This window comes from Lactuca serriola, chromosome 1 (assembly GCF_051521515.1).
Source record: "Lactuca serriola cultivar US96UC23 chromosome 1, Lser_US96UC23_V15, whole genome shotgun sequence".
Classification (NCBI taxonomy): Eukaryota; Viridiplantae; Streptophyta; class Magnoliopsida; order Asterales; family Asteraceae; genus Lactuca; species Lactuca serriola.
Window position 1 is genome coordinate 99091041 of NC_136408.1, and position 15019 is coordinate 99106059.

The 15019-nt window shown below is 36.2% G+C and overlaps 1 protein-coding gene across 1 annotated transcript; it reads left to right on the forward strand.

Moving 5' to 3' along the window:
• Positions 1–3701: 3701 nt before the first annotated feature.
• On the forward strand, positions 3702–6043 carry LOC145095927 (uncharacterized). Its single transcript, XM_079033736.1, has 3 exons — positions 3702–4255; positions 4387–4796; positions 4887–6043. Exons 1-3 carry the CDS (start codon positions 3844–3846, stop codon positions 5748–5750), a joined length of 1686 nt encoding a protein of 561 aa, XP_078889862.1. The 5' UTR covers positions 3702–3843; the 3' UTR covers positions 5751–6043.
• The last annotated feature ends 8976 nt before the right edge of the window (positions 6044–15019 follow it).

Below are 15019 nucleotides of genomic sequence, written 5' to 3' on the forward strand. Positions count from 1 at the left end.
TTTTTTTTTTGCCCAAATGCAATCTTGAAGCGGAAATCATATAGCCCAAACTAATTAGTTATGTTCTACTGATGGAGTGGGGAACCCAACTTGTCACAGTTTAAAAAGATGAAGAGTACCCTACAACATATACTGCTTTTTGTAATTCACCCAATACAAGTTGTAATGCAGTCTCAAATACTACAGCCATCGATATGTATTGATTCTGTTAAGAAGAAATTTATTCTGAAAGAAAAATGTGACTGCAATTTGGGGAAAATCCTTTCTGGCATTTTATCAAACAGCTTGTGGACATTAAAAAGATGTTCTTGATTTAACAGGGAAAACATTTACTTTAATATATTATAAACACGTGGAAAACAAATATGTATATATATATATATATATATATATATATATATATTAAGACTGATAATTTTCGACACGACACGCGATACGACCCGCAACACGACACGAAATAAATGGGTTTTGGTTGAGTTTTTCAACCCACCAACCCGTTTATTAAACGGGTCATATATGGGTTACTCAAAAAATAAACGGGTTGACCCGCCAACCCGTTTATATTCTTAATAAAAAAAATTATTTTATTTTTAAATGTATTTATGTATCAAGTATTAATATTTAATAAGTATTATATAATATATACCATTGATTCATAAACCATTTGACTGTTTTGACATTTTGACTCGTGGTGGATGGTCTAAGGTCGTAAGTCGTAACCTATAAGGCTAAGTCTGTAACATGTTTCTATGAATGTTTTTAATTTTCATTTGGATGTTTAAGACTTAAATGTCTAAAATTCAGATATGTTTGCATCAACCATTAAGAATTTATTCATGTTCAATTGTCAATTTTATTTATGAAATTTGACCCACGAACCCACCAACTTGTGAACTCGTATAAATAAATGGGTTGGCGGGTCATATATGAGTTTATGTTCCAAACCCGCCAACCTGTGACCTGTATATTTAAATGGGTCGTGTTTGGTTTGCATATTTTGACCCGCCAACCCGCGACACGCCAACCCGAACACGACACGATTGTCCGGCCAAATGATAAATTTTTACGCACAATCAACATGAATATGCTTTTTCTCTTCAATTGAAATTAAAGGCGTAAAAATTTATCATTTCTCCACAAATGAATACATGGAGTCACAAATGAATATACTTTATTTTCACGTTCTCAACCTTTTTGTGTTCTCATTTGATCTTTTATATATATATATATATATATATATATATATATATATATATATATATATATATATATATATACACACCACATGATAATATGTATAAGATGGTATGACTTTTTCAATATTTCAAATTATATAGTTATACAAGTCAAGTTATTCAGCTAATTTCTTTAGATTTATGTATTCTTAAAATTGCTTGTGATTTAATTACTAAATTTCTTTAGATTTATATGGCTGCTTGGTCTAATCATAAATATGTAGCAAAACATTTCTAGAACAATTAACCAATTTTGACTAGAACTGTGGAATACTTCTCATGTTTTAAAATGTGGTCATTCATCATTCCGTCCTTCCTTCTTTTTTCCTATATATAGATATATATACATAAATATATTGAGAAGTCATAACCAATTGACCCTTAACTAGTAGTGTAAAACCTCACTACCTCCACCAACATTGACTCTTGTTTTGATTTTTATTATCATTCCACGTTTTAAAACTTCAAATCAAGTGTTACGACTAGTCGGTCTTTTATCATTTTCACACCAAATAGAAGTAAATGGTAGAATAACGTGGTCTTTTATGTAGACTTTATGATGACTTTTGTAAACAACGAACTTAAAATGATAATGGATTTGTTATTGGGGAAAATGACTCTTGAGGGTAATTAACTTTTGCGTTTGTACTCATTTGGTCCATTTTTTTTTTTTTTTTTTTGTATTCAATATACCATCGAACTTGTTGTTGGTGTTTACCATAGCCCTTTTGGCCGTCTTTTGACCTGTGATAGCCGGTCAAAGGGTTATGGTGAACACAAACAACAAGTTCGATGGTATATTGAGTACAAAAAAAGGAAAGGGACCAAATGAGAACAAACGCAACAGTTGGTTACCCTCCTGATTCATTTTTCCTTTACTCATTTACAACAAATCTCACATCATCTCCTACTGATATTAATGACTTTATGGGATTCATTCTTGTTTATCTTCAAAACATAACCTACGAAAGGACATTATTCATACATGTACAACTTTGTAATGCACTTGAATATTTATTAGGGAAATCTTGACTAAGCAGGCGCATTTCATAACTACATTTACATTTCCAATCAAATGATTTATCGTATCATGGATTCTAGACAAGTCTACAAACGAGTGGATTCACAAGTGTTGTGATTTTTGAGTTTACTTAGCTTTAAGATCGAACTCATGGGATAAGATACAACATCAATATGTACAATATTATGGTGATGTGTCTACAAAAGCAGCATGATATTGTACATAGTGAGTTGTATCTTATCCCATGAGTTCGATCTTAAAGCTAAGTAAACTCAAAAATCACAGCACTTGTGATTCCACTCGTTTGTAGACTTGTCTAGAATCCATGATACGATAAAGCATTTGATTGCAAATGTAAATGTAGTCATGAAATGCGCCTGCTTAGTCAAGATTCCCCTAATAAATATTCAAGTACATTACAAAGTTGTACATGCATGAATAATGTCATTTCGTGAGTTATGTTTTGAAGAGAAGCAATAATGAATCTTATAGTCATTAATTTCAGTAGGAGATGACGTGGGATTTGTTGTAAATGAGTAAAGAGAAAATGAATCGGGAGGGTAACCAACTGTTGCGTTTGTTCTCATTTGGTCTCTTTCCTTTTTTTTGTACTCAATATACCATCGAACTTGTTGTTTGTGTTCACGGTAACCCTTTGACCGGCTATCACATGTCAAAAGCCGGTCAAAAGGGCTATGATAAACACCAACAACAAGTTCGATGGTATATTGAAAAACAAAAAAGAAAAAAAAAACCAAATGAATACAAACGTAATAATTACCCTCAAGATTCATTTTCCCTTTGTAATTCATCTCTATCTATTCCTCAAAAAGTCACGTTATGTTTGGCAACTGATAGCCTTAGGTAAAAGCTGGTAGGAAAGAATAAAATAATATAGAAAAAAACATGTCGAAAAATATTTTTCTATAATTATTAACAAAAGATACATATGGAAGATTTTTTTTAAAATTCTATAAGCATTAGGATCTAAAAAAAAAAGTAAATAAACTAGTTTATAACAGCTTTAAAGAGAGTGATTGTTGATATTTAATAATACGATCTAAAAAAACAAATAAACATACACATCAAATTTAAGTGATTGTTGATATTTAATATAGTTTTTATTTACTATTTATTCTTTGTTGTTCATCTCTATCAATGCAGGCCATCCTCCACCATTTTGTTTGTTCTCTCTATGATTATTAGAACAACTTTTGTCCAAATTATAATCAGTTTTTGTTTGTTTTATGGAATAATAGCTTTTGTAGGTCCCAAAAACCAATTAATAATATTCGAATTGGGCTCCATCTTCACCATCCATCATCCATCGATGTTACCTCTCATGGCGGCTATTTCTCTTTTTCCTTCTTCATCTGCCTAATTCGAAAAGCAATCTCTCTGGATTCATTCAATCTAATCTTTAAATTCATCAAACTTTCCCCCTTTTCCACTTCAAGTCTCTTGACTCCTTTTTCAACTTTCCATCAAGAATCTAGTCTTTCCACAGATTCGAATATGGAAATCTAATGTTATTCAAGTTTCTTGATTACTAATTCATCAAAAAGATTCATCTTTTGGTTCTGGGTCATGGAGAAACAGATTAGTTTTCGAATGGGAAAGATGGAAAAACAGCAGAGTTTTCGTGTTTCTGCTATGGAGAAACAAAAGAGCTTTCGAATAGCCATGGGAAGACAGATGAGCTTCGGTGTTGACAGAAAGAAACCTAAAGATTCACCAGGAAAACGTGGGGATTCTATGCTTCATCTCGCTTCTAGAGGAGGTAATCTATCAAAAATCATCGAAATCGTTCAGAGTGTTGGCCTCGATGGATTATCGAAGCAAAATCAAGAAGGAGAAACCCCTCTTTATGTTGCTGCAGAAAATGGACACTCACATATCGTAGCACAGTTTCTGAAACACCTCGATCTTCAAACTGCATCAATCGCCGCCAACAATGGCTACGATCCCTTTCATATCGCCGCAAAGCAAGGACATTTAGGTATATACGATTTACCCCAATACCCTTCTTCCGTTTTTGTTCTCGAATTCATATAATCAAATCATGATTCAATGATTCAAAGATTCAAGATTAAAGATTCGAACTTTTTCGGTTTCTGTGATCTTTTGCAGAAGTATTGAGGGAGCTTTTGAGTTCTTTCCCGAATTTAGTGATGACGACGGATTCAGCGAATTCAACTGCTTTACACACAGCAGCTGCTCAAGGACACACAGATGTAGTCAACTTGCTTCTTGACGCTGATTCAAATCTTGCGAAAATAGCCAGAAACAATGGGAAAACAGTGCTTCATACTGTAGCAAGAATGGGTCATTTGGAAGTTGCGAAATCTGTATTGACAAAAGATCCAAGCATCAGTTTCAGAATCGATAAGAAAGGTCAAACTGCTCTTCACATGGCTGTGAAAGGTCAAAACATGGACATGGTGGTTGAGTTAATCAAACCCGATCCTACTGTTTTGAGTTTAGAAGATAACAAAGGGAACACCGCTCTTCATATCGCCACCAAAAAGTGTCGTACTAAGGTTAATTTTTGACCTTCTCCTTCACTCAAACTCGTATAATTTTAGTAAAAAACAGACATGTAAATGCAAATTGTAATACCCTTTTAACAGATTGTGAAATCCCTGCTGTCGTTTGAGGAAATCAATGTAAACGCAGTCAACAAAGCGGGAGAGACGCCATTAGACATAGCAGAAAACTCGAAAGTTTCAGAAATGGTGAATGTTTTACGTGAAGCAGGTGGCGCTCACTCTAAAGACTTCGGAAAGCCGCCGAACGCCGCCAAGCAACTGAAACAGACGGTGAGTGACATTAAACATGACGTCCAGTCACAAATCCGGCAGACCAGACAAACTGGATTTAGGGTTCGGAAGATTGCAAAGAAGGTGAAGAAGCTTCATATAAGTGGTCTCAACAACGCGATAAACTCCGCCACTGTGGTGGCTGTTCTGATAGCCACCGTGGCTTTTGCCGCCATTTTCACAGTACCCGGGCAGTATGCGGAGGAGAAAACAGAAGGGTTTTCTCTTGGGCAGGCAAATATAGCGAAAAGTGCTGCTTTTATAATGTTCTTTTTGTTTGATAGTTTGGCGCTTTTTATATCATTGGCTGTGGTTGTGGTTCAGACATCGATTGTGGTGATAGAAGAGAAGGCAAAGAGACAACTTATGTTTGTGATTAACAAGCTTATGTGGTTGGCTTGTTTGTTCATATCGATTTCTTTTATTTCTCTTACTTATGTGGTTGTGGGAGCTCATGAGAGGTGGCTAGCCATTTATGCAACTGTGATTGGTGCAACTATTATGCTTGCTACAATTGGGTCGATGTGTTATTGTGTTGTGAGGCATAGAATGGAGGAGAAGAAGTTGAGGAACATAAGGAGGGCGGAGACGAATTCACATTCTTTTTCGATGATGTCTATGGCTTCGGATCCTGAGATTTACAATGAGAAATACAAGAGGATGTATGCCGTGTGAAAGGAAATCGATTCATGGGTTGGAGAAAAGGAGGTTGTTACTAACTAGTTTTGGATCAAGAAACACAAGAAGGTGTAGAACGACAAGTGAGTTTGTCTATATCGTTGTGTAATGAATCTAATCATGAGAAAAACGTCTATGTTTGTATATATAGTTGATAGTACAACTTCATTGCAGGGAAAGTTGTGTATTCTTTGCTTTTTTGAAGTGATTATTATATCGTGATTGTTGAGATTACGAATTGTAACATCCCATTTATTTTAAAGGAAGAACCCGAAGGATCTAGAATATTATGTGTATGCTTTTAGAATATGATATGGAATGGTCGCCTTCTAGAAAAGACCCCTCTAGTTTCATTTCCATTGAGTAATTTGTCTTTTTCGTTTTTGTTCTCTTATAATCCTCATGTACATATATGAATAACTAAAAGTTCTCATAATTGTTACATAATTAGAAACTTTGATAGATGCATGGAAGGCACAAATCGAGGATGCACAAACACTTGGAAGGATTGGAATCCGAGTGAGATTTATGAGATATGTGAGGAGTGCCATCAACATGCTTGGAAGGTATCTACGTTGAGAGATCCATTATTGCAATAGTTGCTGTTCTATAGGTGGCAAAGTTGTGGTCAAGACTCAAGTGGATAGGGATTAAGGAGCTTCTTTCTTGAAAGCATGTGTGGATACCATACAATTTGATCACGTTATATGCAAGCATGCAATAGTTGTTGGAGTAGGCAACACAAAATGTTTGTGGCAAAGCGGGAAGCTAGAGCCTAGAGCAGACTATGATTTTTCATTGGAGTGGATCAAACTTTGACAGGGTGAGTATCATGGATGATGAGACCAAAATCATGACGAATGCGAGAAACGTGAAGGATACCTCGGCTTTGTGGTGGCGGTGTCAGCATGTTGACAATGAGAGATGTATGTATATCATTGATTCATTGATATTTTGGTTGATTTCATTCAAGAATTTAAGACACAAATGCACTCAGAGAATGTAAAAAGTGTAGAAAAGAGTCATCTTTGCAAAGTCTTTGCAAAGTCTTTCGTACTCGTAAGTCCAGGATGCTTACCCTTGAAATCTCAATTTTTTTTTGTAAGGACTCTTTTTCTACTGTTTTGATGACTAGTAAGCATGGGTTAGTATAAAGACCCTGACCTCATCACAAATAATCTCACCATATGGATGAAACGTGTAGCGATGCCCGGACAACCATAACTAACATGAAAGCAAGGGTCAGACCGAGTCATGGCACACTTGGTCCCAAAGCAATGTTGAGGCGCCAAAAGCTTTCCATGCAATTGCTAAGTTGCACACCGTCACTCGGTACCCGCTTACCAAAACACAAAAACTATGGCAAAAGAAAAAATATGGATGACCACGCTGCAAAGCACACATGCGGTCCTTAAAACTCGACATAGGTTCTGGTGTATACATGACATTACTATATTTAGTCATATATTTATGCAATATTTAAGTACATGTAGCTACATTTTAGTTAATTATTAGGTACTTATTTCGTTTATATTTCTATTTTGTAGCAAAAAAAGCATTCTCAAAAGAAAATGAGCAAATTGAATAAGTTGGAGACTTGGAAATTGGAAGCACTCATCAAGGAGAAGAAATCGAGCAAAAAGTTGATGCCATGTCGTGGTCATACCTTGGCCACGATGTGGTGACATGTCAATATTAGAAGGTTCCCCGGATGATCTGCATGGAAGGCGTGGTTCACACGTATATAAAGTGTCCCCCACGACGTGGGGAGCTATTTGTCACGACATGGCGACTATATTTTGGCAACATATTTAAATGACCATTATGTCAGAATTTGAAAGGAGGTTGCGATTATTTGTGATTTAAGTGTAATGCCCGCAGATTCTGGCTAGTCAATTTAGAGATAATATGCGTTAAAAATGACTTTTTGGTAGAATATTATTTAGGATAAATAATCTTAACCAAAGTTATAATATATATCACAAAGATTTCGTACAGATAAAGAACGTTGAAATCCGACTTATAACGAAGAAGCTATGACTCGTTGAAGTTTCACGAATAAACTGGCACGACTCTGCATATCGTAAAAAGTAAATGTTTGATAAATTACTTTTTTAGCCTTAGTAATCTAAATGAAATTCGTATAATTCGGTAAACCAAGAGCGTGCATATAGAGAATGTCCAAATCTGACTTTAATAGAGGAAGTTATGATTTTTTGAAGTTTCAGCGTAGCAGTATACAACTCAGAAATCGAATTTTAGATCGGACAATTTTTAGCCAAAATGATCTAAGTGAGAATTGAAGATTTCATTAATAGGAGCTCAATGATAAAAAGACAGTCGAAAACGGAATCCGTATGTAGAAGTTATGAATTTTACACGGTCATTAACAGTGTAATCTTCTCAGACTATTAAATTTAGGATGGGTGGAGAATTAGCCAATGGCGTCAAAGGGAAAGTTGTAGTACTCGGAAATACCTACGTGTGGATATAAATAACATCAAAAACGGAGCTCGTATGCGAAAGTTATGAATTTTTGAAGATCTGCAGTTTTACCTGCGTCCGGTGCCACGTGTCAGCACCAGAGGCGAAGCCTTGGTGGCTACACATGCTCACGGAGTAAGAGGCATGTATCACAACGTGATAGGCTCATAGGCAACCTATAAATAGAGTCGAATTTCACTCATTTCATCATACCTTTCCATTCTATTCTCTCCCAAACCCCTCAAGGCCTTAATGCCTTTCTCTAGCACTTCCTAGGTGTTAGTAGCGAAGCTCCGGAGCGCTAGAAAGCCCCAAGAAATAGAGCTTTCGGTTTAGAAGTTCTGCCCGCGCAGAGTCCAGTTTCTCGCTAAACCACATGTAAGTTAAGTTATGCTTACCGTACTTTAAGTATAACTTATGTTTAAGTTCATTATCGTTATTATGAACCTATAAAGAAGATTTATTAGTGATTCCAAGTCGTTATACTGATTGATTTACTTACGGGAGAGGTGTCAAGAATGGTCATGTTGGCTTGGTTGTTGGATTTCAGAAAGGCTATACGGCCGAAATGATCCTGCATCCCAACTGTCATGCCTGGTTGATCCTTACTTGATAGATCTTGAAGTAGATTTTAAATTAATGATAAATCTAGAGTAATAATTAGTCGCAAGAAATATTAGACTATGACTCAGTGATAATAACACTAGGTTAAGTCGAAGGAAAGTACAATTTCTAGAAGCGAAGCGCTATCCAAATTTCAAGTCGTCACTTTAACAAGTGAGTGCATAGTTACTTTCATCTTACACACAGATATGAAGTATTTAATATTAATACATGATATATGTGCTTATTATCTGTGTTCTTGATATCTATGCTAGATGAACGATTTATACATGTTTTACTTGATTTAAAATGTATATGTATTTTTATACCTATAAATATATTAGGTAGGATGGGTAGAAAGAGATAAGAGAAATGAGATGATAGTAGAGACTATATGAAAAGAGATAATGATGAGAAATCATACTAAGAGATGGAATAATGGTTAGAAACCATACCAAAGATAAAATAATGCTGAGAAACAATACTAGAGACATAATAGTTGTGAGAGACCATACCGAAGATATGGCAAGAGACAATGCCCAACATATATCAGTCATCTAGCAGAGTATAGATGACAACCATATACTATTCTTGTAACATCCCAAATTTCGAGTCCAAATATTTCTTTTTTAATTAATAATTTTAGAAATCATTTATAAGAAAACATCATCAAGTCATATCATTTCGTAAAAACCATAATCTCATGTCTGAAATCGTATCATAAAATTAGTAACAATGTCAGAGTATAATCCCAAGAATCTCATAGTGCGGAAATCCAATGTGTGTGTATGATGTGCAGCTACCGCACCGGCTCCTTCCCCTTCGCTGAAGAGGTACCTGAAACAAAACTGAAAACTATAAGCACGAAGCTTAGTAAGTTCCCCCATCGTACCACATACCATACAATCACATAGCCTACATTTTGTCGGGCAATTCTGGGGTGCCCGACCTACCCGGTACGGCCATTCTAGGGTGCCGACCTACCCATGTCAAGCCATTTTGGGGTGTTGGCCTACCCATCGGTCCTAACAACCGAACCTCGGGGACTATTCCACCCCCTACTGCTACTATCGCATATAACATAAACATACTATCAGGCATATCTGGGGTGTCCGAATTACCCTTCGGTCCTAACAACCGAACTTGGGGACTATTCCCCTCCTAGATGAATATCACAAAGACAATCATCTAACATAAAACTCCTACTGGTGGGCCGACATTGTGGCTGTAGACCCACCGTTACTGGAAGGTAACTCACCTCGTATGAATGAATGCTAATAAACTTGGTGAAAAACCTTTGTCTGTTGCTGCTTCGGCGACTCTCCGGCTCAAATAAGTCAGAAATGGTGCTACTCTTCTGGATCTACAAGCTCTTGGTGGATCCTTGCTCCTTCTTCAAGTTCCTTTCTCTCATAAATCTCATGCACTATAATTCTAGACAATCCGGTGGAATGCTAGCAGTCTCGCAACCTGTGACAACCCGAAATTTATTCCGTCATTTTTAACCCCTCGTTCTGTTAATAAGCTTCACTTTATTAAACTGTCTGTTAACCTTTGGATTGGTTAATTAATTTGGGACTTTTATAATGACTTAGTAAGGGTTGAAACAAATTAGAAACACCCTCATTAATACCTTGAAAAGTTTTAGTTTCAACCAAGTCAAAATACGACCATTTAATCGGGTGCGACCAAAAGCCCCGTTTAACGTCAGTATCGGGTAGATTTCCACTGAGCCCCAACTCAAAACCCTATATAAGGGTGAGTGGACTCCATAGAAACCTTTCCACCCTCTCTCTACACTCTCTCTACAACTTGTTTTCGAGCCAAAAACGCCCGTTTCAAGCCCCAAACTAGTAAGTAATCTATCCTAACTTGTTGTGTAGCTTAGTTAACATGCAAATTCGTGTTTAAGACATCAAACAGGGGCAAATTTATGTGTTTACGGCCCAAGAACACTCTTGGACCGTGAACACCCTTAAGTGGGGTTTTTAAGCCCCAAAACCCCTCTAAATTACCCCTAGGGCTTAGATATGACTTGTGGACCTACACCTTCGAGCTTAGAACACCAAAACCTTACCATATGAAGAGTAAACTTGAGTTTACAGCCCAAGCACACTCTTGGACCGTAAACCCCTCTTCATAGGCCGTGAACACCCTTTAAGGTGTTAGAAATGCCCTCAAACACCCCCTATGGCCTGGAAAAATGTCTAGAATTAACCACAATTGAAATAGGGGCTTTAAACATTGAAGAATCATTGGACTTAGGATTTTACGGACGTAAACCCCCCTAGGATTGGTCCATGGGCCGTAAACTCCCAAAGAGTGCCCAAATGATGCCCTAACTTCTTCATTTGACTTGGAAAAATGCATAGAACTTTATTTCCTACCATTTAAGACCTCAAAACACAAAAGGAATGAGCATATAGGAGCTTACGGCCGTAAACTCCTTGTTTAGGGCTGTAAACTCCTTAAATGGTCCATTTGTTGCCTTAAATCCATCCATATGCCTTATATTTGGACCTAGCCTAATTCTATGAGTGAGATAAGACCATTTAGCATCCTAGAACACCCCCACCATGAGTTTACGGCCGTAAACTCATGGGGAGTTGGTCTCAGGGCCGTAAACTCTATAAAGAGTTTACTCTTGAAGGGTAAACTCCCTATTTAGGCCATACACTCCCTTAGATGTTACCCAGGACACTCCTAGCACTTGACCAAAGTGTTTTCCGCACATTAGGATGCGTATACGTGTTTAATTAGTATTATATTTACTAATTGTATGTAAACATATTTCATCATATGTTAATAGGTCACTAAGTGTGCTCAAGTCTTTATTTGACACCGAGCACCCAACCGGTACCTTCACCCGATCCACTTACAACAGGTGAGTTCATACCCCTAAATTAACCTTTTAAATGTTTTTACATGCTTTTATGGGGGGGAATACAAGTTAAAACATGCTAGTTATCATATCAATCATATGTGATTGATAACCCGCATGCACAAGGATTTATTACACTGTCAGCTGTTTTACCAAGTATGACACTATAAAGGGTTTTCCAAAACGTTTTTACTTGTGTACACCATTTCTCAAATTGTCTCTTGCGCTGTATGTTTTACTTCAAAACCAGATACAGCAGTATTTTAAACAAAGGTTTTCTTTACTTATATTGTTTTATCAAAATTTCATTCAAACTTGTTTATGAAAGGTTCTCAAAGGATTTCCAAAGATCTTCAAGCTTATTTTACAAAAGGATAACAAGTCAAATTTTCTTAAGTGTAAAGGTTTCCAAAGTTTTCGTCAAAGTTTTCTTCTATGCTTCTATGCTTCTATACTTCTACTTCGTTAAATGCTTCTACTTCGTTAATGCTACTACTTCGTTAATGCTACTACTTCGTTAAATGCTTCTACTTCGTTAAGCGCTTCTGCTTCGTTAAATATAACTATTTCATTAAATGCTACTACTTCGTTAAATGCTTCTACATATTTAAATGCATGCCTGTACTCGTATAGTTATATAAATAATGTTTAAAGGACTTAGGAAGGCTAGTTCGCCCTATTTCCTTTTCCTCGTTTGGATGTGGTCTGGTGGGATCGGATATCCGTCCAAAGGTCGTTTAATCATTAATTATATATCATGTATACATGTATAGACATAAAGGTTACATCGATCAGTTCATTTCCCTTGGGTAGCAAGGGCATCCTCCCACTCGTCACTCATAGATTAGAGACACTAGTAACTATTATAGGAATAGTTAGGAAGCTCTATTCACTCTTTCTAGTACAAGAATTCCACAGGAGTCAGTTCATACGCGAGTCCTTATCATTTCTCCAGCGCCTCTATTAGTACTCAGAATACTAGATGCATCTTCAAGACACGGATCTCCCCGTCGTCGAGTTGGTAACCAGAGTCTCCTGTAGGGAGAGCGGGCATTCTGTGTATAGATCTATACGGGACTGACACTCCCGCACCCTAACTGCTAGCTACAGTCCACGGCCTACCAAGCCAAGGGGTGACAAATGTCATATTTATTCCGACGCTTGCAGGGCGTCAAGTACTCTAGTGTCAATCAGTATGGTTATGAGTATCTCCATGCTTACCTTATAATTCATGGCCTTAAGGTAACGAGAATTTAACACTATATTCTTGAAACAACCCACTTAGGATTTCCCCTTTTGTTTTTAGACCTTGATAGTTGTATCTTTCATTTGATACTATCTGGGGTCTGTGCTTCTTTGTTTTAGACCTTGCTAGATGTACCGTTCATTTGATACTGTTTGGGGTCTGTGTTTCACTATTTTAGACCTTGCTAGTTGTATCTTTCATTTGATATTGTCTAGGGTCTGTGCTTCTTTGTTTTAGACCTTGCTAGCCGTATCGTACATTTGATACCGTCTGGGGTCTATGTTCCCTTTTGTTAGACTGAGCCAGGCGTATTATTCATTTGATACTCTCCTGGAGTCTATGATCTCTTTTGCCTTAGTCAGCAGTATTTCTCTACTGAGGCATATGTTATTTTCCCTAGTGTTTTTACTCGTGATATACTCCTACTTTCTTTAAAATCAAATACCGTATTTTGGTAATGATAGTATTTCAGGGAAATTTACTCTTTAAAAACATAACTCCGTCGAGTCTTGGTAGAAGACTGCTTTTATTTAGAAAATATAGGATTTTCTGGAAAGGACACTAATACACTGTAGATTCTAAACTACTACTTATCTTAAAGTTATTTTGAATTAAATGTTTACTTACATAAATGACACTAAATACTTATGAACTCACCAACATTTATAAAAATGCTGATACTCGCTTTCAAAATAATTTGTATTCTTAGATCAGCAATAGACAGGTACATCCCAGGAGCTTTTATGAAGCCAGCCTAGAACCAAGTTGTATCTATATTAGTTTCTGTATTACTTTGATGTTTCTATGCAATGTAAACTCATGTAAAATTATTACTATTAATGCAATGGTTGTTGTACTTTGATTACTATACTGCATATGTTGTGATACTTGACATGACGTCATCCACCCCAGAACGTTTCCGCCGTTCCGGTTTTGGGGTGTGACACAACCTGTAGGTGTTTTTGAACTAGGTTTTCACCAGATTTAATCTAAAAATCCATTTCCATGTATTGTGGGTGGACTCCCTAAAATAATACGGTCAATAAAGGAGATAAACTTTGACAGCTATGGACTTAGTGCCTAATAGATAAACATTGGCAGCTATGGACTTGGTGCCTATTAGATGATCTTTAGGTCAATAAAGGAGATAAACCTTGACTTCATGCCTATTCCTTAGGACAAATCCTTAGGAATAATTATAGAATAATACCTACTGACATGTATCATGGAGGAATCCTTGAACTAGTACTGTCAGAATAGATGATCTTTAGGGCAAATCCTTAAGAATAAAGAAGATAATGAGGATGGGAAATTGGGTTAACTGTTTGATGATTAAACATAATAATTATATTATTATGGGTTGAGAACTCTATGTACTCACCAGGTTTCCCAACCCGACCCACTCAGTTTATTGTATCACAGGTAGCGATATTAAAGATACATTCTACTGAGAGATTCAAGAAGTATTAGGCCACTAGTTTAATTACTGTAAGGCTTGTAATATTTTGTTATGCTTATGTTTCTGTATTGACAATGACACCCTAATGTTTTAATATAAATAAAATACATTTCTTCGAAAATGCTTTGATAATATCATTATCATGTTTTTTGGGAACAAATTCTGCAATGTTATTTCTCAAAAAGGATACTCTGATTTTTAAATAAGCATAAACGAATCGGTCTTTTCTGGCCGTGAAGTTGGAGATGTCACATTAAGGAAACTAAAACCCTATTAGAAACCCTAAGAAGGCAAAGATTGATTGAAGAAAAAGGATTGAGAGATCTAGACGCGAAGAACGCATTAAATCATTCGGTCTTCACACACGATCTACACCCAAGCATGCTATTTGGAAAACTAACAGTAAAAAAATTTACTACACAATGAGAACCCTTTGAAAGAGTAGACAAGTATATCTATAATGTCCCAAATTTTCAAACCAAAATTTCCTTTCAATAACATAAGTAAAACATCCAATCCATTTCTTATAAAATCAAATATCAATTTGTTTCCAAACCATATATTAAAATCATCAGTTGTATCATAATAGTAAA